Source organism: Mustela putorius, unplaced genomic scaffold (genome assembly GCF_011764305.1).
Source record: "Mustela putorius furo isolate JIRA1106 unplaced genomic scaffold, ASM1176430v1.1 tig00537248_pilon_pilon_pilon, whole genome shotgun sequence".
NCBI classification, from domain to species: Eukaryota; Metazoa; Chordata; class Mammalia; order Carnivora; family Mustelidae; genus Mustela; species Mustela putorius.
Window position 1 is genome coordinate 13,580,369 of NW_025422387.1, and position 23,680 is coordinate 13,604,048.

Here is a 23,680-nt window from a genome sequence, read left to right on the forward strand (position 1 = left end):
AGAATACAGTGGATGAGAGTAGATGAGAGATGAGGTTGGTGTTGGGAAGGATTCTTGTAGTCTTTAAGCCATTATAAGAACTTTATAGTATTTTATTCTGAGTAAGATGAAAGCTTCTAGACTGTTTTGAGCAGAGACATGATCTGACTTGGGTTTCTAAAGGATCGCTCTGCTGTGTGGAGAATGAGCTGTAGGAGGACAAGCCTGAATGCAGACAGACCAGGTAGGTGATTGCTGTGGTCAGTAGTCTAGCTGAGCAATTACGCTGGCTGGAACTAGGGTTGAAGAATGGAGACAGAAGTGGTGGGTTGCTGAGTATCTGTTTTTCTCAGTAAGTGCTTCAGTGTTTATTATAAGCCAGGCACCGTTCTAATAGCTTTTTTGATACCAACTCATTCACACTCATATCTTTTCTGAGGTCCATTTCAGGGGTATAGCCCACAGGATTTGTAGATGGACTGAATGTGGGGTTTAGGGGTAAAAGGGAGTCAAGGATGGTTCCTGTGTTTGGGACTAAAACTCCGAAGAATGGAGTTGCCATCTCCTGAAAAAGGGAGGACTCAGGAGAAGCATATTTGGGTGGAAGCCCTAAAATGAGGAGTTCGGTTTTTATACATGTTGAGTTTAAGATGCACATTGGCTATCCAGGTGGATGTGTTGAGTAGGTAGTTGGATATCTGAACGAAATTCAGAGAAGAGGTCAGGGCTGGAGATAAATTATGAAAGAAGTCTCAAAGCATTCAGGAAGAAGTGCCAATTGGATGTCTGGTTTTTGCTGCTAACCCTAACCAGAAGTAGATATGAGGTCAGTCTTTTCCTTTAGGCATGGTCATGTGGTGGCATTTTCATTGGTTTTGGGGTCAGACCTACATTTGGATACTAGCACTTTTGTTTACTAATTAAGTGACCTCAATTATGTGACTTAGTCTCTTCTAGTTTCAGTTTCTTCATCTACAAAATATGTTAATTGGACTCATCCCATAGTATTGTTAAGATTAAATGAAATAACTGTACATTACCTAGAGCAGTGCTTGGACTTAAGAAGTGCTTAATAAATGTTTATCTTTCCCTTTTTCAGGTTTAGTCTCTCTCCAATCTCTCTCTCTTTTTTTTAAGATTAATTTTTTTGACAGAGAGAGTGTACAAACAGGGGAAGCTGGAGGGAGAGGGAGAAGGAGAAGCAGGCTCACTGCTGAGCAGGGAGCCCAATGTGGGGCTCAATCTCAGGACCCCAGGATCGTGACCTGAAACGAAGACGGGGCTTAACTGACTGAACCACCCAGGTCTCCCTGAAATGATAATCTTTTAGAAGAAGGAATTGCAGTGAAATTTTTAGAAAGTACAGGGAAAAAAGTTTTAGGTTCTGAGTATTAAATGGTTTCACATACAAAAGCAGAGGAAGGTTCAGGTAGAAGCACCAAACAGCAAATCCACCCATCAGTCGTGGGTAATTTACATCAAAGCCTAAGTAAATCCAAATGAGCCATGGTGATGACCTATAGAAGGAAATACTGCCCTTTACTGGGGCTGGACTATTTAAATCAAAGGGAATTATCTCATTAATTCCCTCATGATCCTGGTGGAACTTTGCTAATGGGACACTCCTGGGGTTTAACTTAATCCCACTCCTATTTTCTATAATCTTAGCTTGACTATCTCAAAAAGTATTCACTTAAGGTGATCACATTTCATTTCATACAGTGAATATTTGAGCACCTACTGTATGTCATGTACTTCTTCAGGGAAATACTGATAAATAGAAGGAATAACTCCTGTCTTTAAATTCTTCACTATAATATAAGAGAGAAAACAGACATGTATACAAATAAAATAGAGTGAGTGCTAAGTGCAGATGTGCTGAGAGTAATGTAGTCATCTTACCCTGGGAGATTATGAAAGCAATGTAGAAATCCTCTCTGGACGGGGCTGTTAAGATTTAGAATTGATCAAGTGAAAATTTTCAGGTAAACACATTCTAAGAAGGGAGTACTCCGTAAGCAGAATCATGGGGGCCTGTTCAGGGGAAAAAAGAAAAAGGCATAATTTGAGTAATATAGTAGTTTTGTTCTTATGGTGGTGGGAAGGAGAAAGTGACAGCTAGTTTGGAAAGCCATTTTTTCCTAACCTTTCTCCAGCTGCAAATAAGAACATTTTAATTTTCTAACCTTTTTTTGAGGTCTTGATGAGTTCCCTGATGAAGCCAAAAGACCAAAAAAAAAAAAAAAATTAAAATTTCTAGAATTTTCTTGGGGCCCCTGGGTGGCTCAGTGGGTTAAGCCTCTGCCTTCAGCTCAGGTCATGATCTCAGGGTTCTGGGATTGAGCCCCACATCCGGCTCTCTGCCCAGCGGGGAGGCTGCTTCCCCCTCACTCTCTGCCTGCCTCTCTGCCTACTTGTGATCTCTCTCTCTGTGTCAAATAAATAAAATCTTAAAAATTCTAGAATTTTCTTTATTAGGATTAGACATGAAATTTCTTTTCTTTTAGGTTTTATTTATTTATTTGACAGAGAGAGACAGCAAGAGAGGGAACACAGGCAGAGAGAGTGGGAGAGGGAGAAGCAGGCTTTCTGCTGAGCAGGGAGCCCCCTGTGGGGCTCGATCCGGAGATCCTGGGATCATGACCTGAGCTGAAGGCGGATACCTAATGACTGAGCCTCTGAGGCACCTGTGTTTTCTAGGGGAGTCCTGAATGGGTCCTGAATAGTTCCTGTGACACCATTTATCTTCCAGTGAAAGATATGTAAGCGTTTACTGCAGCATTTTCCCATCATTGTCCTAAATTAAACTTTACTATAAAGTGAACATCATTCAAAGTAGCTGCCTTCTTTCTCTTCAGCCTTCCTGTTTATTATGAAAAGGTTCTCCGTTTCTTCTCCAAGTCGTCTTTTGAAAGCGTAAATATTTCACATTGCAGGAAATCCATGGTGCTCACTATTTTCAACCCTGAGGGAGCAGGAAAGCCTGTTTCAAGATACACATGTTCACAGTGCCTCAGTTTAGCTAGATAGTAATTCCTTTACTGTCTTTCCCTTCTTGTATCCACTCCTCCCTCTGCCCCTAAGAACTTCCAGGTTTTCTCTATTATTACCGTACCACCATCCACGGATGAAAGAGAGTGCCTCAGTTTTCTGTAACTCTGCCTCAGTTAGAGCTGTCATTCTCCCCACCCGCCATCATTCCCTGTGCCAAGTTCCCTTGGCCTCTTTCTTTAGGCTTAAGATCTGCCCTCATTTACATGTAATCATTTAGACTTTTTGTGCCAGTAACTTAAACATCAGATCTTCAGTCAGGGTTGATCTTTGAAATTATTAGAGCTAATGATGAGAGTAGTAGCAACAAGTGCTACCACGCAGAGTACTTAACACATATGAGACACTGTTCTAAGCACTTTACCTCTGTTAACTTATTTCATCCTCACCACAGCTTTTTGAGAGAGCTACCACTTTATCCCCACTTCACAGGTAAAGAAGCGAAAACATGGAGAGTTAAGCAGTCTGCCTGAGCTCACACAGCGTGGTATCTGGTAGAGGAGGACCACATTCTGTTTCAGACCCCGAGCTAGCAAGGCAGTTTTCCCACAAGAACTGAGCCTTACTCATCCTGCATCCTTGATTCAAAGTATAGAAAGCAGGTGTTCCATCCATGTTGGAATTGGTGCAAAGTGCCAGGCCATCAAGTTAGCACAAAGGATTGTGTCATTTTGGTTTAAAAAAAAAAAAAAGGGGGTGCCTGGGTGGCTCAGTGGGTTAAGCCGCTGCCTTCGGCTCAGGTCATGATCTCAGGGTCCTGGGATCGAGCCCCACATCGGGCTCTCTGCTCAGCAGGGAGCCTGCTTCCCTTCCTCTCTCTCTCTGCCTGCCTCTCTGCCTACTTGTGATCTCTCGCTGTCAAATAAATAAATAAAATCTTTAAAAAAAAAAAAAAGGCAAAGAATGAATCAGAACTCTGAGAATATAGTATATTGGAAATATCTGGGCCTGTTTTGAGTCCTCACAGAACATTTAAAAATAAAAACATTTAGCCTTTTCTCTCTGGCTTCTGAAATAGTTTTTATTATCTAGCAGTTGGGCTCTGACACTGAATAATGGCCCTCTTTCAGAAACAAAAGTGGATTGACATTTGTCCTTTTTTCCTTTTTCAATTAAGCCTGTGCTGCCAGAGTTGCTGGTCTTTGATGTTGCGGGATTACATTTGTGACCATGATTAAAAGGGTGATAATAAAACCATTATAGTGCTCTAATTTTAAAGTTACTTCAAATAAAACAAAATTAGGTATGGCCCCTATTTCACGACAGTGCACTTTCTAAATATTAAAGAGCACATACTTGGCATAGACAGGACCAACAGTCATGCATTGACTTTCTCAGGCATCCCCTTGCAGAAGTAACAAACATCAGACCTGCCTCACTCCAGGGGCTGAGTTTTTAGCATCGCTGAAAATGTGACTATTCTCTGTGTGACTGTTAATTTTCATCTTTTGTAAAAATGGTAATAAAATGGGAAGAAACTGGAACAGGAGGCAAGAACTAACTGTGATCTTAAGTCCCTCGCCATTGCTTGCTCACAGCATGTCCTGTTAGGCCTGACTTTGCTGACCCGTACCTCCGTTTCATCACATGCTCTCTTCAGGGTTTAAACCAGAGTCTCTGAGGTTTTAACTTTCAGATTGCATGTTTTCATTTGAATGAATGCATGTTCTGTTTGGAGATTTTACTTTATTAGAAGTGATAGTAATAGCTCTAACATACTACATATTTAACGTGTGCTAAACATGTTGTCCGTGTTATTGCATTTTAATGCTGGCATAACTTTAAAGATATTTTAATTACCATTTTCAGATGAGGAAGCTGAGGTATAGTAGTTGTATAATCTCTTAAGGTCACCGAGCTGTTTACTTTTTTCTTCCTTCTCTCAAAACTTACCATATTTTGTCTCAAGTTCCTTGTGTACTTCTCGTACCATCTGCCACATATACAAATACTTATTCTGTGACTTACGTTGGCTGCTTCATGAGTATTCATCTCATCTCCTTCAGCTATTTGAGGATAGAGATTGTGTCTTATATTTCTTTATATTCCTCATAGGGGTTTGGAACTTTGTCAAATTTCAAACTTGAAAGTTAAAAAATAAATAAATGAGTAGCTTCTCTTCCCCCCTCAATCTTTCTAAGTTCATGCTGTGATTACTGGTGATTCTCCCCAGCCTCATATTCCTGAAGATCCTGATCTTGATTTGATGTTTACAATATTATTTTCTTTCTTTCACTTTTCTCCCTAGGTTGGTATCTTATGAATTTACTTATTTTTAAAGAATAAAAATAACTTAATTTTTCTCAATATTAAGATAATACATATTTCTGTAGAATATTCAAACATTACAGAAAAGTAATTTTTTCCAAAATGAAATCTATAGGAATCTAATCCCCCAGAGATAATCACAGATAACATTTTGATGAATGGCCTTCCAGACATTCTTCTAGAAGAATGTATGTATGCATATATGCATATAAATAAATGTACACTCATAATTTTGTATGCTGGAATCAAATGTGCTATGTTTTTTACTTTAGATTACATTATGAAATCTTCCCATATTAATACAGGTAGATGCCTGTAGCATTCCGTGACTCTGATTAACGTTTTCCGTCCAGTCAGCTAATAGCAAAAATTTAGGTTGCTTCAAGGGTTTTACTATTAAAAACGATGATGTACTGAACATCCTTATACAGCCATACGTCATTTTACTGTGCTTTTGGTTTATTGCAATTTGAAGTTAATGGATTTTTTCCAAATTGGAGGTTTGTAGCAACCTTCATCGAGCCAGTCTCCAGTGCTATTTTGCCAATAGCCTTTGTTTCCTTCATGCCTCATGGGTTGCATTTTGGTAATTCTTGCAGTATTTCACACTTTTTCATCACTATTATATTTCTTCTGGCAATCTGTGACCTGTGATGTTTGATGTTACTACACTAGTTGTTTTGGGGTGCCACGAAACACACCCACAGGAGACGTTGACTGAATCAGTAAATGTTGCGTGCGTTCTGACTGCTCCACTGCTCTCCTGATGGCCGTTCGCCCATCTCTCACCCTCCCCTCAGCCTGCCCCATTCCAGGCCACAGAACAATATAGACATCAGGTCAGTTAATAACCCTACAGTGGCCTCTAAGTGCTCAAGTGAAAGAAAGAGTTGCACGTCTCCTCACTTTAAATCCAAAGCTGGAAATGATTAAGCTTAGTGAGGAAGGCACATCAAAAGTCAAAAGAGGCCAAAAGCTTGGCCTCTTGCGCCAACCGTTAGCCAAGTGGCGGAGGCAAAGGAAGAGATTTTGAAGGAAATGACAAGCGCTACTCCGGGGAACACACGAATGATAAAGAAAGAAAACCGTCGTCTTTGCTGATCTGGAGAAAGCCGGGTATGGTCTGGATGGAAGATCAAACCTGGCACAACACTCCCTGAAGCCGAAGCCGAGCCCAGAGCAAGACCCTGACTCCCTTCCACTCTCTGAAGCTGAGAGAGGGGAGGGGCTGCAGCAGGAACGTCTGAAGGTAGCCGAGGTGGTTCACAAGGTTTAAGGAAAGACGCCGTCTCCATAACACAGAAGTGTGAGGGGCAGCAGCAGGTGTAGAAGCTGCAGCGAGTTCTCCAGAAGCTCCAGCTGAGATGGTCCATGAAGGCGGCTCCACTCAACATGATTTTCAGTGTCCATGTAAGAAAGAGCCTCCTATCCGAGGAAGACACTGTGGAGGACTTTGGTAGCTAGTGAGGAGAAGTCAGTGCCTGGCTTCCAAGCTGCGAAACACGGGCTGACTCTCTTGTGAGAGGCTAATGCAGCTGGAGCCTCGGAGCAGAAGCCACTGCCCATTCTGCAAACCCTCAGGTCCTGAAGCACGATGCTGCGTCTACCCGACCTGCGCTCTGTAAATGGAACAGCAAAGCCTGGACGACAGCACCTCTGTTCACAATGAGACTGCCTGAATATTTCAAGCCGGCTGTTGAGACCTGCTACTCAGAAAAAAAGAGATGCCTTTCAGAGTACCACTGCTCACTGGCAGTGTACCCGGCTGTCCGAGAGCCCTGATGGCATGGAGATGTACGAGATTAATGTTGTTTTCATGTTTGCTAACACAACATCCATTCTGCAGTCTGTGAACCAAGGAGTCGTTTTGACTTTCAGGCCTTATTATTTAAGAAAGACATTTGAAAGTCTAGAGCTGCCATAGATAGTGTGTCCTCTGATGGGTCTGGGCAAAGTAAACTGGAAACCTTCTGGAAAGGGTTCACCATTCTAGATAACATCAAGGACTTTCCTGATTCATGGGAGAGGTCAAAAGAGCAATGTTAACAGAGTGTGGAAGAGGTTGATTCCAATCTTCATGGAGGACTTGGAGGGGTTCAATGGAGGAAGTAGCTGCACATGGGGTGGGAACAGCAAGAGAATGAGAATTAGACGTGGAGTCTGAAGATGGGACTGAATCGCTAGAAACTAGTGCTAAAACTTGAAGCAATGAGGACTTGCTTCTTGTGGATGAGCAAGAGTGATGGTGTCTAGAGTTTGGAAACTGCTCCTGGATGCTGGGAAGACTGTTGATGACAAAGCATTCAGAATGTTCCACACACTCAGTTGATAAAGCAGCAGCAGGGCTTGAGAAGACAACTCCAATCTTGAAAGAAGTTCTGCTGTGAGTAGAATGCTACCCAACACCATCACCTGCTACAGAGAAACCCTTCATGAAAGGGAGAGTCCATTGACATGGCAAAAGTTGTGTCATCTTATTTTAGGGAACTGCCACAGCCCCCCAGCCTTCAGTGTCCACCACCCCGATCAGTCAGCAGCCATCAACATGGAGGGAAGACCCTCCACCAGCAAAAAGAGGACTCGCTGAAGCTCAGATGATGGTTAGCATTTTTTACCAGTAAAGTATTTTTAAGCTGAGATAAGTAAATTTGTTTAGACGTAATGTTATTGCACACTTCATAGACTGTAGTGTAAATACAATTTTTTTTGTGCACTGGAAAACCAAAAAATTCATTTTACTCTCTTTACTGTGATATTCTCTTTATTGTGGTGGTCTGGAACCAAACCAGCAATATCTTTGCCATATGCCTGTAACATAAGTTTTAGGTAAAGAGAAAATTTCTTTTGCCTACACCGTGTATCTGAAAGAAGGCAATATCAGTTAGTAAAGCAGCACAGCAGGTGTCTCCAGCCACAGTGTTATCATGTAACAGCAAAAACATGTGAGAATCCAAGAATACAACATGAATTATGTGAATTCTTCCTTCATAGGTGATGAACTACGAGTTGTTCAGAAAAACAGATTCCTCTTAAACATTAAAATGAAGAGCTTGGGGGAACCTGGCTTGCGCAGTCAGAAGAGCATGCAACTCTTGACATCAGGGTCATGGGTTTGAGCCCCACATTGGGTATAGAGATTACTAAAAAAAAATAAATGAAATTTGGAGTGCCTGGCTGGCTCTGTCATTGGAGCATGACACTTGACCTCAGGGTCATGAGTTTAAACTCCTACACTGGGCATAAAGTGTACTTAAAAAAAGAAAAAATTAAAATAAAATGGGGGCACCTCATTAGCTCATTTGGAAGAGCATGCAACTCTTGAACTCAGGGTCATGAGTTTAAGCCCCAAACTGGGTGTAGAGAGTACTTAAAAAATAAAATAAAATGAAAGGCTTGAGCATTGTAAAACTTCATTTCATTCTGTTAAAATCTCAAATTTTTTGCTTAAGAGAATTGTTAAATTTCTCTGTTTGCTCTGGCTTAGTGGTAAAGTGCTTTGCAGAGTTTAAAGAGGATACTCTATTGTAACATAATACATGAAACATAACTTACTAGGAAAAGTAATTTTCTTATTTTTTAAGACTTTTTCTTTTTAAGATTTTATTTATTTATTTGAGAGAGATCACAAGTAAGCAGAGAGGCAGGCAGAGAGAGGGGGGAAAGCAAGCTCCCTGCCAAGCAGAGAGCCTGATGCGGGGCTCGATCCCAGGATCCTGGGATCACAACCCGAGCCGAAGGCAGAGGCTTTAACCCACTGAGCCACCCAGGTGCCCCTTTTAAAAAGATGTTTATTTATTTATTTGACAGAGAGAGAGCACAAGTAGGCAGAGCGGCCGGCAGGCAGAAGGAGAGGGAGAAGCAGGCACTCCACTGAACAGGGAGCCTGATGTGGGACTCAATCCCAGGACCCTGGGATCATGACCCAAGCCGAAGGCTGTTGCTTAATCGACTGAGCCACCCAGGTGCCCCCAAAAGTAATTTTCTAATAAGAAAATATAAACCGTTGCTCTCCAAACGTGCATCCAATATTCCAAATATGCCTCAAACACCAGTGATATGTTAAGTAATGTCCTGGATACCAGAGCTCAAGGTCTAGCAGGAGATAGATTAAAATAATTAGTAAAACATGCTTCACACTAGTTGCAACCTAAGACGAGAGACCAGGAAAAGAAAATGCTTTTCTTTGGCTACCAGGGTGGCTCAGTCATTTAAGTGTTTGCCTTCAGCTCAGGTCATGATCCCAGAGTCCAGTCCAGGGATCTAGGCTGGATCTAGTCAGGCTTCCTGCTCAGCGCCACCTCCCACCCCGGCTCATACTCCCTCTCTCTCACACACACTCTCTCTCTCTCAAATAAATCTTTTTTTAAAAAAACGCTTTCCTTTGTGTGGTTCAGTAGATTAAGCTTCTGCCTTCGGCTCAGATAATGATCTCAGGGTCCTGGAATGGAGACCCACATCGGGCTCTCTGCTCAGCACAGAGCCTGCTTCCCCCTCCCTCTCTGCCTGCTTCTCTGCCTACTTGTGATCTCTCTCTTTCTGTCAAATAAATAAAGTATTTAAAATTTTTTAAAAAGAAAATAAATTAAAAATGCTTTACTTTGAATATTTGCAAACATCAGTATTACTCCACTTCTTATGCCTTAGGTTTTGTTTTGCTTACATTTCATTGGGCTTCTTAAGGATTGAATCGGTTCATTCATCACTTAGGAGGTTTTCAGCCATTATTTTCTCTCCAGTTTCTCTGCCCTTTATGCACTTGAAGTTTATACTTACAGAGCATGTGCTGACCTATCTCTTCTGTCTTCCCTCTCTCTTTCTGTGCACTTCTGTGTGGATAATGCCTTCAGACTAGTCTTATTCCTTCTGATTAGTCTTTTAATTTGGTAATTTGCTTTTCAGTTGTTTCATGTGTTCTTAAACTCTGTTCATGACGCTTGTAAGAAGCTAAAAGGCTTTTTTTCAAAGTGGGTTTTGTCATTTTACACTCCCACTAACTATATACAAGAATTCTAGTTGTTCCACAATTGCCAGCATTTTGTGTTGTCCATCTTTTGAATTATAGTCTTCTTAAGGATGTGTCAGGTTATCTTGTGGTGGCTTCAGTTTACATTTCCCTGGGGACCAGTGGTGCTAGGCATTTTTTCATGTGCTATTGACCATTCATAGGTCTTCCTCTGTGACATGTCTGTTCTACTTCTCTGCCCATTTAAAAAATTAGGTGTCATTTTATTATTGAGTTAGAGGTTTTTATATATTCCAGATATGGGTCCTTTGTCAGATGTATATGTTGCATATACTTTCTCCCAAACTAGACCTTACAGACTTTTTTTAAAAGATTTTATTTATTTATTTGACAGCAGAGATCACAAGCAGGCAGAGAGGCAGGCAGAGAGAGAGGGGGAAGCAAGCTCCCCGTTGAGCAGAGAGCCCGATGCGGGGCTCAATCCCAGGACCCTGGGATCATGACCTGAGCTGAAGGCAGAGGTTTAACCCACTGAGCCACCCAGGCACCCCCAGACTTATTTTTTTTAATGATGTCTTAGAAATCTTCTATTTTGATACACCCATTGGGTTTTAAATTTCAGTTATTATAACTTTTTCTTTCTAGACATGTTGGTTCTTAACCTTTTATGTATCTAAACAAAATAAACAAAGTTGTCTTGCAGTTTCATCTGTCTTACAATTTATATCTGGTCATTCTAGGATCTGAAGTTTTTGTGGATTTGCTTCTGCTGGTTCTTGCTCATGGGTCCTTGTTTTCATGGGTGTGTTTGGCTTTGTTTCTGTTTTACTTATAATCTGATTGGTTGTTGTTTTATTTTTTTAACTTTAAGTCATCTTTTATTCAATCTGATTGTTTCTATTAGAGAATTGTGGAGATAATTTGAACTTTGAATGGAGGTACCATCCTCCAGAGATGATTTATTTTCTTCTGCCACATGTCTAAGGGCAATACAAATCTGATTTTTTTTTTAAATGATGTTAGAAATACAGAGAAGTTAGAAAAACAATATGGAAATTTTAATGGGATGCCTGGGTGGATCAGTCAGTTGAGCATCTATCTGACTCTTGGCTTCGGCTCAGGTCACAATCTCAGGGTCGTGAGATCGAGCCCCGCATCAGGCTCAGCATGGAGTCAGCTTGGGCTTCTCCTTCTCGCTCTGCCCCTCCCCCCACGTGGGCACACACGCTCTCTGTCCCCCTCTCTCAAATAAATGAATAGATAAAATCTTTTTTAAAGATTCTCATAGACCCTTCCAGCTTCCCTTAATGTCAACATCTTATGTATCTATAGTACACTACAGGAGATTAACACCAGACTGAGACTGACTGGGATGTTGCCAGTTTTCCCACCAGTGTTTATTTTCTGCCGCAGGATCCAGTTGAAGATCCCCTATCGCATTTAGTTGTCATGATGTTTTGTTGTTTTGTTTTGTCTCCTTCAATCTCTGACAAATCCTGTCTGTTTTTGTTTTTCTTGAACTCGTTACATTTGGAGCGTACTGACCAACTACTTTGTAAAAAAGTCCCTCAGCTTACATTATCTAATGTTTTGTCACGATTAGATTGAGGTACAGTTTTTTTTTTGTTTTGTTTTTGTTTTAAGATTCTATTTATTTACTTGACAGAGAGAAATCACAAGTAGACGGAGAGGCAGGCAGAGAGAGGGAAGCAGGCTCCCTGCTGAGCAGAGAGCCCGATGCGGGACTCGATCCCAGGACCCTGAGATCATGACCTGAGCCGAAGGCAGCAGCTTAACTCACTGAGCCACCCAGGCGCCCAAGGTACAGTTTTATAGCAGTAGCACAGATGTGTAGTTTTGCCTTTCTCAGGGCACCCTGTTGAGGACGTGTGGTGTTATTCTTTTTACTGGTGATACTAACTTTTATCTCTTATTTAAGGTATTGTCTGCTTGGCTTCCCCTCTGTGAGGTTACTATTTTTCCCTTCATAATTAATAAATCTTATGGAGAGACGCTTTGAGACTGTGCAAATACCCCATTTCTCATCAAACTTTTGCCCAATCATTATAACATTCATCCTAGTTCCTGCCTGCAGTGCTTATTACTGTGACGCTCACTTATTGGTGATTTTCTGTTGTCATCATTCCTTCTACATTTATTGATTGGGATTCTTCTGTAAGAGAGAGCTGCCCTTCCCCCTCACGTTTATTTTGTTCATTTATTTATCGGTATGAACTCATGAATATTTCTCTTATTCTTTGTGCTGTCATCCATAACTGTTGTTTTATTGACCACATGGTCTTAGTCTTAGCCATTGGGAGCGCCTTCAATTTAGCACCTATGCCTGTTCAGTAGGTCTCCATCATTTTATGAGCACTTCCTTTCTTTCCGGCATCACAAGATAATCCAAGCTCATCTTGTGTTTTTCCTGCCCCAACCCTGGAGTCAGCCATTTCTCCAAGGAGCCTTGGTTCATTTAGTAGAGAATGGCATTTAGAAACCAAATCTGAACAGTAGTTGTTCCCCTGGGATGTTGTTACTTTGGGGCCCTCTCAGAAGACAGATTTAGGACATAAGGAAAATATACTAACACTGGGATACTTGCCTAATAATGATTTTCATTAACAAACATCCATAATTATTTCTCAACTTGTCCATTTGTATACATACTAGTAAGTTCATACTGCTATCTCTGATTCCAGTCTAGCAGCACAGAATTCATTCTATTCTTCTTTCCTTATTTGTGTCTTATTTTTCTGCAAGAGAAGAACCTTGTTCTCATTATATGTGATATATTTACTTATATGTTCAATTCTGTTAAACATAGATTGGGGTCAGAATCTCTTATCCGTCTCTGTGAGAAACAAATTTATTAACTACAGTACAATGTCCGTGTATATTCTTTTTCTCTTAAATGTTACAGTGTAGTCAAAAGACTATTTTCCAGTTATTTTGTTTAGTTATTTTCTCCATGTCCTTCCTTGTAGTTTCCTTATTCATTTGTGGTGTAGTTAGGTTTATTTCTTACTGCTTGTATTCCATTGGGTGGTTGTAATAATTTGCATACGTGAAACATTAACATAGATCTGTCACTGTATTTGTCAGCTCCTTGATGCTTCCAAGAAGTCTTTTCTGGTTTACACAGTATTTTTAGTCATTTTCAGTAGGAGGGTCAGTCCCCATAAGCCATATAACTAGATATGAAGCCTTTCTTTGTAAAAGTAGTAGTGAAAGTCTTATTGTCTTCAAACATTAAGGAGAATATAAATACATGACAAACCTCACTTCTGAGTGTTATTTTTGAAAACCTTTGGGAGGAATTGGCATATGGAAGCCTAGTGAGAACAAAAAGGCGAATTTAATTTTTTACATTGATTTATGATCATCTAGTAGATGGCTATCACTATTTTACTATAAATAATCAAGAGAGCAAAATAAAGGTTTGTCATGTAATATGTTGTCAGTAGGCTCATGGCACCCATTAATGAATTTGAAAATTTTTCACAATAAAACCTGGAAGATAAGAAAATACAGGTCTCTGGATAATTGGATTTTTCAGTTAAGCAAAGGCTAATAATAATCCCATTTTGTTTTATATTGGTGTAGATTTTATTTTCTTTTTTTTTTAAGATTTTATTTATTTATTTGACAGAGAGCGATCACAGTAGATAGAGAGGCAGGCCGAGAGAGAGGGGGAAGCAGGCTCCCTGCTGAGCAGAATCTGATACGGGGCTCGATCCCAGGACCCTGAGATCATGACCTGAGCTGAAGGGTTAAGCCACTGCGCCACCCAGGTGCCCCTAGATTTTCTTTTCTAAAGCATATTCATCTCCCTTTCTGACACAGTAAGGTTGTTGACTGCATTTCTATTCAAGTGCTACTTACCCACCAGTGACATGTATTTATTATAATTGTGAAATACGGGAAGATCCCAAATGCCTAACCATAAGGAATCATAAAGAAATCCTAGAATAGCTCTGCTCAGTAGAGGGAAAGTAATGTGTCCTAGATGGTACTCTAACCAAATCAGGCATATCAGGGAGAAGGAACACAGAGTCATTCTGTTTTGCCAACTTGAGGCTTAATTAATAATAACCCAAGCACTCTGATTATAAAAAGGAGTTCATTCCAGATAGTTTAAGGGTATATAAGTATTGGGCTTTTCATCACTCTTTAACAGAACTAGAGTAGTTTCTCAAATGTCTCATTTTCTTTATCATCCAATCTGTAATCAGTGAAAGTAAAAAAGACAATGTTTTTGAAATAAGAATGTTAGAAATAGGGGTGCCTGGGTGGCTCAGTCGTTAGGCATCTGCCTTTGGCTCAGGTCCTGGGATCGAGCCCCATGTAGGGCTCTCTGCTCAGCGGGAAGCTCACTTCTCCCTCTCGACTCTCCCTGCTTGTGTTCCCACTCTTGCTGTCTCTCTCTTTCTGTCAAATAAATAAATAAAATCTAAAAAAAAAATGAGTGTTAGAAATTAGTATCTAAAGATTAAAATGTTTCATATTACCCAGTGGTGGCAAGGTATTGAGAAGCAAGCGTATTTGTACTCTGTTGGTGGGGATAGAAACTGGTGCAATGTTTTCGGGGTATAGTTTGGCAATACCTATCAATGTAAATATTCATAACCTTTTTTTTTTAAGATTTTATTTATTTATTTGACAGACAGAGATCACAAGTAGGCAGAGAGAGAGAGAGGGAAGCAGGCTTCCTGCGGAGCAGGGAGCCCGATGCGGGGCTCGATCCCAGGACCCTGAGATCATGACCCGAGCCGAAGGCAGCAGCCCAAACCACTAAGCCACCCAGGCGCCCCCATAACCTTTTTTTTTTTTAAGATTTTATTTATTTGGGGCGCCTGGGTGGCTCAGTGGGTTAAGCCACTGCCTTCGGCTCAGGTCATGATCTCGGGGTCCTGGGATCAAGTCCCACATGGGGCTCTCTGCTCAGCAGGGGGCCTGCTTCCCTTCATCTCTGCCTGCCTCTCTGCCTGCTTGTGATCTCTCTCTGTCAAATAAATAAATAAAATCTTTAAAAAAAAAAAGATTTTATTTATTTATTTGACAGAACAAGAGAGGGAACAGAAGCAGGGGGAATGGAAGAGGGAGAAGTAGACTTCCCGCTGAGCAGGGAGCCTGATACGAGGCTCGAGCCCCGGTTCCTGGGCTCAGAACGTGAGCCAAAGTAGACACTTAACTCTGCTTAACGATTGCCACGCAGGCACCCCAATATGCTTACCTTTTACCTAACAATGCCACTTTTAGGAATTTATTCACTTACAAGATATTCTCCCACAAGCACAAAGATGGTTAAGCAAGGATGTTTTCTGCAGCAGTGTTTGTAATAGCAAAGAATTGGAGCACTCTAAATGTTCATAAGCAGGGATTAGTTAAATTATGTTATATTCACATAACTAAACAGTTGTTAAAAAGGATAAGGTAGATCTATATATTGGCTTGGAAAGATGTAAAATACATGTATGTTTGTGGGGCGCCTGGGTGTCTCAGTGGGTTAAAACCTCTGCCTTCGGCTCAGGTCATGATCTCAGGGTCCTGGGATGGAGCCCCACATTGGGCTCTCTGCTCAGTGGGAAGCCTGCTTCCTCCTCTCTCTCTGCCTGCCTCTCTGCCTACTTGTGATCTCTCTCTGTGTCAAATGAATAGATAAAATCTTTAAAAAAAAAATACACGTGTGTTTATTTGTTTGTTTGTTTATTTTTAAAGTAAACTCCATGCCCACCCAGCATGGAGCCCAATGCAGGGCTTGAACTCACAACCCTGAGATCAAGGCCTGGGCTGAGATCAAGAGTTGGATTCTGAACTGACTAAGCCACCCATGTGCCCTATATGTATTTTTAAAGGCAAAACTTTTGTAACGTTTTAGATATGAATAGACAATTTCTAGGACTCACATGAAATATCTGTAATAGGAATGATATTAAAGATCTCACTGGAGAGTGGCAGTGATGACTAAGGATAAATGGGGACTATAACTTATCTCAGTCCTTTCAATTTCAATTAAATTCTCTAATTATTTTTATTCTGAACATTTGTTACTCTTATTATGGAAAAAAATTTTGATTTCAAAAAGCAAAGAACAAATACCTGAACTAAAACTATACCATCTTATATTTGCCTGTGATTACAGATGTCATACTTTGCCACATTTTTGCCATAGCTGTTACTGGCTGCATCATCAGGCACAGTAGCCAGAATCATCATTCTGAGAAGGTGACTGTGTAAGTCCCTGCCATTTTCCACTTTAAGACTGAATTGGGCAGGGCGCCTGGTTGGCTCAATTGGTTAAGCATCTGACTCATGATTACTCATGATTTTGGCTCAGGTCTTGATCTCATTGGTCATGGGACTGAGCCCTGTACCAGGCTCAATGCTCAGTGGGTAGTGTGCTTGAGATTCTCTCCCTCTGCCCATGTGTGTGTGCTCCTTCTCTCTCAAATAAATAAATAAATCTTTTTAAGGGGGGGTGGAGAAAGAGAACTAAATTGTCCCAGTATTACCCCCCTACCACGATCACCAAAAAATGTCTTAGGGCCATGACTGCTACCCCAAAACTAGAAGTAGGAAAATTTGTATCTGCAGGAGGGGTATGGCTTCTGAATATTGCTGGCTGTTGGATAGCTTTGAAAGGCCAACGGGAGAGCAGAGATAAAGGATATGGCTGCCAAATATTTCGGTGTTTTTCCATATTTTTTAGCTTGACCCACCACCTCCATGATATTGGCCAAATCACTTGACAGGCTGCCCTCAGTGGAAACCCAAGAAGTGAACTGTGCACACATGATGTTCTCAGTAGCACCTTGTTTAAAATAAAAACAAAAAAGCAGAAAAACCACCGATTCTTGGGTCTTTTGCCATTTCCCACAATTCTCGTAAATTTGTATGCATTGTACTATTTCTTTCCTTCCTTTTTTCCCCTAAACTTAGTGATTCAACTCAATCTCACAAGGTCCTGAATTGGAAATAGGGAAAGGAGCATTCCTCTAGACCTGCCCTTTTTGTAATAGTATGGAAAAGAGGAGTAGGTCTATAATCTGGCCAAGTGTTACTCAAGTTAAACAACTCCCTTAACTTCTGTACACACATATATATGGTAGGATAGGAACTCTAATCCTGATCATCTCACTCAACTTTTTTCCTTTCCATTGTTCTATCCCTCCTCTCAGGAGCTGAGCAAGTCCCTTTAGAGAGATCACTTTTGTCCTGGCTAACTCTGCTACTTGAGGAACTTCAAAGATGGTCTGAAGTTCGTTATAGAGCTAGGACTGGCTTTGCAGGCTTCCTCATCCTTTGATCAGAAAGCATCTAGAACATTAAAGTTATGTATAAACTTAGATTATTACTTAATTTTTATGCAGAAATAGCTTTTAATCATTCTGTTCGTTCTAACGATCTGAGCCAAGGTCATCTCTGAAGAAGAAAATAATTTACATTAGCTCTTGCATGTGGGAGTGGGTTTAGCACTCTGAGTGATGCATCCCCTCCAGCGCCGTAACAGGCAAATGACTGGCCGCGTGGCTGGAGGTAGCTGTATGCATGGGAGAGCGCAGCACTGCGAAGCCAAAGACCAAGGCATTGCCACTTTTTCTCAGCCTCTCCTTCCTTGTCTGCAAAAGGAGGCCAGACACTCCTGTGTCTTAGGCCTTTTAGAGATTCAAATAAGAGATGTAGGTTAAAAGCCTTTGTGAATAGTCCATCCCTGAGCACATCTGAGGAGTTAACATTTAAAGGAGACCCATTGGAGCTTAGCGGTTAAGAGCTCTGACTCCAGAGTCAGGCTACCCATAGGAAGAGACCATTTTTACTTCTAGGAAGATCATTTTGAGAGGAGACTAGTGTCCAAGAACATCTCTAATACAGCTTGGGCAACCTGACTGCCGATCCGGTGCGTCTCAGGGCCTTGGTTGTTTCACCATCCCTGTCAAGCTGGTGATATTCAGAATAAGGTCACCCACCTGAATTACCCAGTGCTTTTTGTAAATCTAAACCTATTTGAAACCTTGATTGTCAGTTGAATTCAGTATAGGCAATCAAATTACAGCGTTTATTAGAAGGAATTTTCCTTATGAGCCCTAAGTTCTATTAAAAGAAATTTCCAGAGTCTTAAATTAAATTTCTTAGCATTTAAGAAGGAGAAAACAAAGAAAAAAAAGCCTTGCTGACTTGGACTGGTCAAACTGCTAAAGGTTTGGTTAATAGTGGGACAAAGAAAAAGGAAAAACTCTTTTCAAGATACAAAAAGGCAGTACAAGCCTGCCTCAGAGATATTGCCAGTTTGGTTCCAGGCCACCACAAAGAAGCTAATACACATTAAAGTGAGTAAAACGAATTTTTTGGTTTTCCAGTGCACCTAAAAGTTGTGTTTGTCATTTCCTTCATAATCTCTTCTTTTGCATCCGTCACTTGGGTAATGGTTGGCGCAAGAGGCCAAGCTTTTGGCCTCTTTTGGCTTTTGATGTGCCTTCCTCACTAAGCTTAATTATTTCTAGCTTTGGATTTAAAGCAATGAGATGTGCAACTCTTAATTTTACTTGAGCACTTAGAGGCCACTGTAGGGTTATTAACTGGCCTGATGTCAACATTGTTGTGTCTCAGGGAATGGGGAGGTCCGAGGAGAGGGTGAGAGATGGGGGAATGGCCGTCAGGAGAGCAGTGGGGCAGTCGGAACGCACCCAGCGTTATTGAGCAAGTCCCTGTCTCCAGTGGACGTGTTTCGTGGGACCCCAAAACAACTACCGCAGTAACATCAAAGATCACAGGTCACAGATTGCCAGAAGAAATATAATAGTGATGAAAAGTTTGAAATACGGCAAGAATTACCAAAATGCAACACATGAGGCATGAGGGAAGCAAAGGCTGTTGGCAAAATAGCACGAGCAGCCTCGCTCAATGAAGGTTGCCACAAACCTCCCAATTTGGAAAAAACACAATCTCTACAAAGTACAGTAAAGTGAAGTGCAGCCAAACAGGGTATGTCTGTATTGAAGTCCTAATTTGGAGACAAGACAACCCAAAGTTTACCATTCTGATGCCATCGTTTACTGAAAAGTTGGCAGGTTCTTTCATTTCCCTGAGCCTGTTTCCTCATTAGTAAATTGAGCATGACAGGCACTACTTTGGTTATGACAATTGAGATAATGCATTTAAAGCATTTAGCACAATTCTTGGCACATAGTAAGTACTCTGTACATACCACTTACGTTATTTTAGGCAAGGATGACTAACATTGTGTTTCTAAGTGATTAAGAAAACTAAAAAAGCTGGTGGTGTCTGTAATTAAATTTAGAATAAGGAAGAAGAGGTGGTTTGGTTTTATTTTGTTGTGTATGTGTAACTGTTTAAAAATTAGAACTGTAGGCTGAGATTCTTACACGGCCATCTAGTTCAGGGGAGCAACATTTGTTGAATCTGCAGGACCAAGACAAAGATGGACCGTTGCTTATACAGCACTTGAAGATAAAAACAACTGTTGAGGTGCACCTGGTGGCTCAGTCACTTGAGTGTCTGACTCTTGATTTTAACTTGAGTCGCGATCGCAGGGTCATGGGATTGAGCCCTGCGCGGCATCCATGCTTGCCAGGGAGTCTGCTTGGTGGGAATCCTCTCCCTCTGTCACTCCCTCCGACCTTCCTGCTCTCTCTAAAGTAAATAAATACATCTTAAAAAAAAAAAAAAAAAGCTGGGGAAAGAAACTATCAAACATGTATCTGTTAATGTGAGAGCCTCACTAAACAGCTAGCCTACCGTAGCAGCATTATTACCGTCTCACCTCCTAACCACTTCAGCACACAGTGATCTCTCCCAGGAACTCATAAAGCTTACTGACCCTTTTTTGGCCTCAAAAAAAAGCACTGAGGCAGTTAATTTGACCTGTCCTGTGGCTCTTGTCTCTACTGGGCAGTGTTCAGGGCCAGTGCATACTGGGAAGCTGGGCTGGGACTCCTGGAGAAGGACTAGAGCTCCGATCTTAGCAAGGAAGCATTCTTTCAGAATACTCTCCTGCACATTCAGGAGAGGGTGCCGATACACTAAATGTCTTTGGTGTTTTGCTGTGTTGCAGCCTTAGAGAATAAATGGATCAGGGTAGGAAATCAGTGCCTGAGCCAACAGTCCCCAAGAATGTAAAGTTGCATGAGATGTCCTTGAGGACCGAATGGCAAAAATCTTAACAGACACCGGGATGTGTGGCTGGCTCAGTTGGTGCAACATGCAACTATTGATGCCAGGGTTGTGAATTTGAGCTCCATGCTGGGTGTAGAGATACTTTAAAATAAAATCTTTAAAAGAAACATTCTTAACTGGGCTTGGTTGGTTAAGCTTCTGCCTTCAGCTCAGGTCATGGTCCTGGCGTCCTGGGGTCCTGGGATCAGGTCCCACATTGGGCTCCCTGTTGAGTGGGGAGTCTGCTTCTCCCTCTCCCGCTGCCCTTCTCCCATGCTCGTGCTCTCTTTCACGTTCTCTCTCTGTCTCTCAAATAATAAAAATCTTTAAAAAATAAAAATAAAAAATCTTAACAAACATGACAGGGAGCTTCAAATAGTGCCCATGTTGAATGGAAATGAGCAATGGAGACAGAGATGACTTACTTGGGCCCTGCTGAGGAAATAAAGAGAAAATAAAGGAACGAGAGAATATAGATAAAGACATTTCTAGGAGAGAAATAAAGGAGTTTCTGAAGGACTAGGTTTCTCTCTTACTCTTTCATGTAAAACACTGAGACTTTCTCTGGGTTTAGTAGATGCTCGCGCAGCTTCTGCTATGTGCAGAGTAGTCATGACAGTATTGAACATTTGAGAGCTTACTATTCCTAGGCCTGTTAACTCTGACTAGCAAAGCAGTCTTTACCAAGACTGACTCGTCCGCAGTGGAAGTAGGGGGGTTGGTCTTGTTTGAGCACTGAAGAACACATGGACCGGGGGTGGGAAGCCAGCATCTCATCCTATGCTCCTCACAGAGTAGGAAGTTGCAGAGAGACACTTGGGAAACGAAAGGCAGGAAAATGTTAACAGACTCCCTTTGCACTGAATCCACTGAAGCCTCCGAGTCGCCCCCTGAAAGTCTCCTCTGCTTGCAGGCATCAGAAGTTGAGAGACAACTCTCCATGCAAGTCCATGCCCTCAGAGAAGACTTCCGGGAGAAAAACTCCTCCACCAACCAGCACATCATCAGGCTTGAAAGCCTTCAGGCTGAGGTGAGCCGCCCTGCGGGGCCGCGCTTACAGAGGCAGCACTTTTCTCAGTGGAGACGCCGCAGTAGGTCTTTTGGATAAGGAGTTCCCTGAAGTGGGAAGACAAAACCCTGCTGTATCTAAAATCTCTGAAGAGAGATGTCTCAGTGAGAAAATCAAGGGGGAAAATTTGATTCATGATGCACTGGGTCTGGAAGATACTGATGAGTGCGTGGAAACCATGGATGACCTACTTTTACTGAGTATGTGGATCTGTCCAAGAACGTTCTTGCCGACCCTAAACAGACAATGGGAAAGAGAATTTCCCCTTGCTCCATGCTATTTAGGTCCAGTTCAGCCCACCTTAATGGGACCTGTGATATTCTCATGTACAAAATGAGGGTAACAGACGTAGCTACTCCATAGGGCTGTTGTGTTTGATGAGTTAATACAGAGAAAGCACTCCGTGTGGAGGGTGTGAACCAGAGCATGGCAGGGTCTCTGACCCTCAGTGGGCCAGAGGAAAAGAAAAAGTAGCACTTAGTGGACAACCCTGTGAGAACCCAGCTGTGGGAGGTTAGAAGAGGGGAGTCCTATCACTGGCCCAAAGTGGGGGGCTCTTCGCTTCCCCCTCAGTATTCCATTTAATCTGATCCTGACAGCCCCTAAGCCGATTGTCCAGACAGCAACCCTTAGGCTAAGTTCCACTTAAAGGCACAGGCTAGGGCCAGATACCTCTGGTCAGACCCAGAGAACCCCAGATGGCTGCTTCCCTGCTTTGGAAATGACCTGAAGATGTTTTTCCTAAAGTCTGTCAATATCTTCTCTTTTCTCCTGCCTGTCATTCCCTTCCTTTCTCCCTTCCCTTGGAAATACTACTGGTATTGAGCAGCAGGTTCTTGAAGTAAGTAGTTGATTCTGGTGGGGTTTGGCATGCCTGTCTGTGACCACTCTCGTGTGCATGACTTGCCATTAAACTGCCTTTGCCAAGCTCTGACTCCTTCGAGTTGCCTGTTTCCCTCTCCCCTCTGCTTACTATTTTAAGACCCTCGTGACTCAGGGTCATTCCCGGGAATGTTAATTGGCAGATTTGATCACAAGTTTCAGGGTATATAGTCTGGGGTGATGGAGTGTCCATGCCTTGCTTCATCTGGCAACACTGCTGCTTTACAAAACCAACGTAAGACGTTGGTCAAGCACGTTACTTCATGTAGCTCTGACTTCTAAGTTTTTTTAAGGGGCCAAGATTATCTGTCAGAACTATTAAATCATTAGTTCACTGAGTGGAACTTGAGAAACAAAGCTTATCCACGGAAGGAAAATGCAAAGGTCAGAGGGTATTTAAATGAAAATCAACTAGAGTAAGAATTCCTTCACACGGGAAACATGCTTCAGTGTGGGGAATAGTGGCCCCATTCACAGAAAAGACCTATTCCTTTTTGTCCCTCACCCAGGTGCACACTTGAGACAGTATTTCTTTGTTTGGCCAGATACCTGATCTCTCTGCACAAAGACCACATACTTCCATTTCCCCAGGACAGCATCCTATCTGATTGATCAGTGGCCGGGGAAGATCTGGGCTCTCTGAACAGAATTCTGGTGTGGACAGCAAGAACAGACAAAAAGCAGAGGGAAAGGTGGATTTCAGAGAACCTCAGACACATTATACATTCATTTTAAAATCTCCCCAGGAAAGCGCCGATGTTTGGTCGCCTTAATGGATTGTTCTCCAAGCCAAACTGGGGAGAGTGGAGAACATCTTAACCATGTTGGGAGCAAGAAGCTGGTTGAGAGATAAGTTCATCAGTGAAATGATAGATGGGAGGAGCCAGTGGGACCTGCATGCAGGTCTTGGGAAGGTTTCAGTGGCCCCTTAGCGGTGCAGTGTTGTTGGGGTGAAGCATCACTGGCCCATGGAGTGCTGGCATAGCTCCTGAGCCTACAGACCTTGAGGCCAGGAGATTTGGCACCTCTTTACATTTTGCCTTTGTTTTCTCACTGACATTGAAAAGACTAGACAGGCCTTCCTAAAAGAAGATTTATATCTCTTGAGACTGGCTAGATATGCAACGTACAAACACACCGGCCTGTTTAATAAAAGGAGTGAAATTCCTCCTATTCACAAATGACTTGCTCAGGCAAAAAGACACTGACTAAAATCATTTACTTACTTATGTCCATGTCCTGTTGCTTCCAGGACACAGGCTGAGGCAGGCACTACTTTGTTTCTGTACCCT

General features: G+C 41.9%; 1 protein-coding gene across 7 annotated transcripts in view; it reads left to right on the forward strand.

Annotated features, from left to right (window-relative positions):
* Window positions 1-23,680, forward strand: part of BICDL1 (BICD family like cargo adaptor 1) — a 107,098-nt gene that overhangs the window by 58,726 nt on the left and 24,692 nt on the right. For 3 of the 7 annotated variants that reach the window (XM_013056610.2, XM_045073716.1, XM_045073714.1), the window contains exons 3-4: window positions 21,351-21,467; window positions 22,336-22,347. The exons of 1 other annotated variant lie outside the window; for it this stretch is intronic. In XM_013056610.2, coding sequence (XP_012912064.2) covers window positions 21,351-21,467; window positions 22,336-22,347 — 129 coding nt within the window. The remainder of the gene's footprint in view (window positions 1-21,350; window positions 21,468-22,335; window positions 22,348-23,680) is intronic. 3 more of the 7 variants (XM_013056611.2, XM_013056612.2, XM_013056613.2) reach the window with 1 other exon arrangement.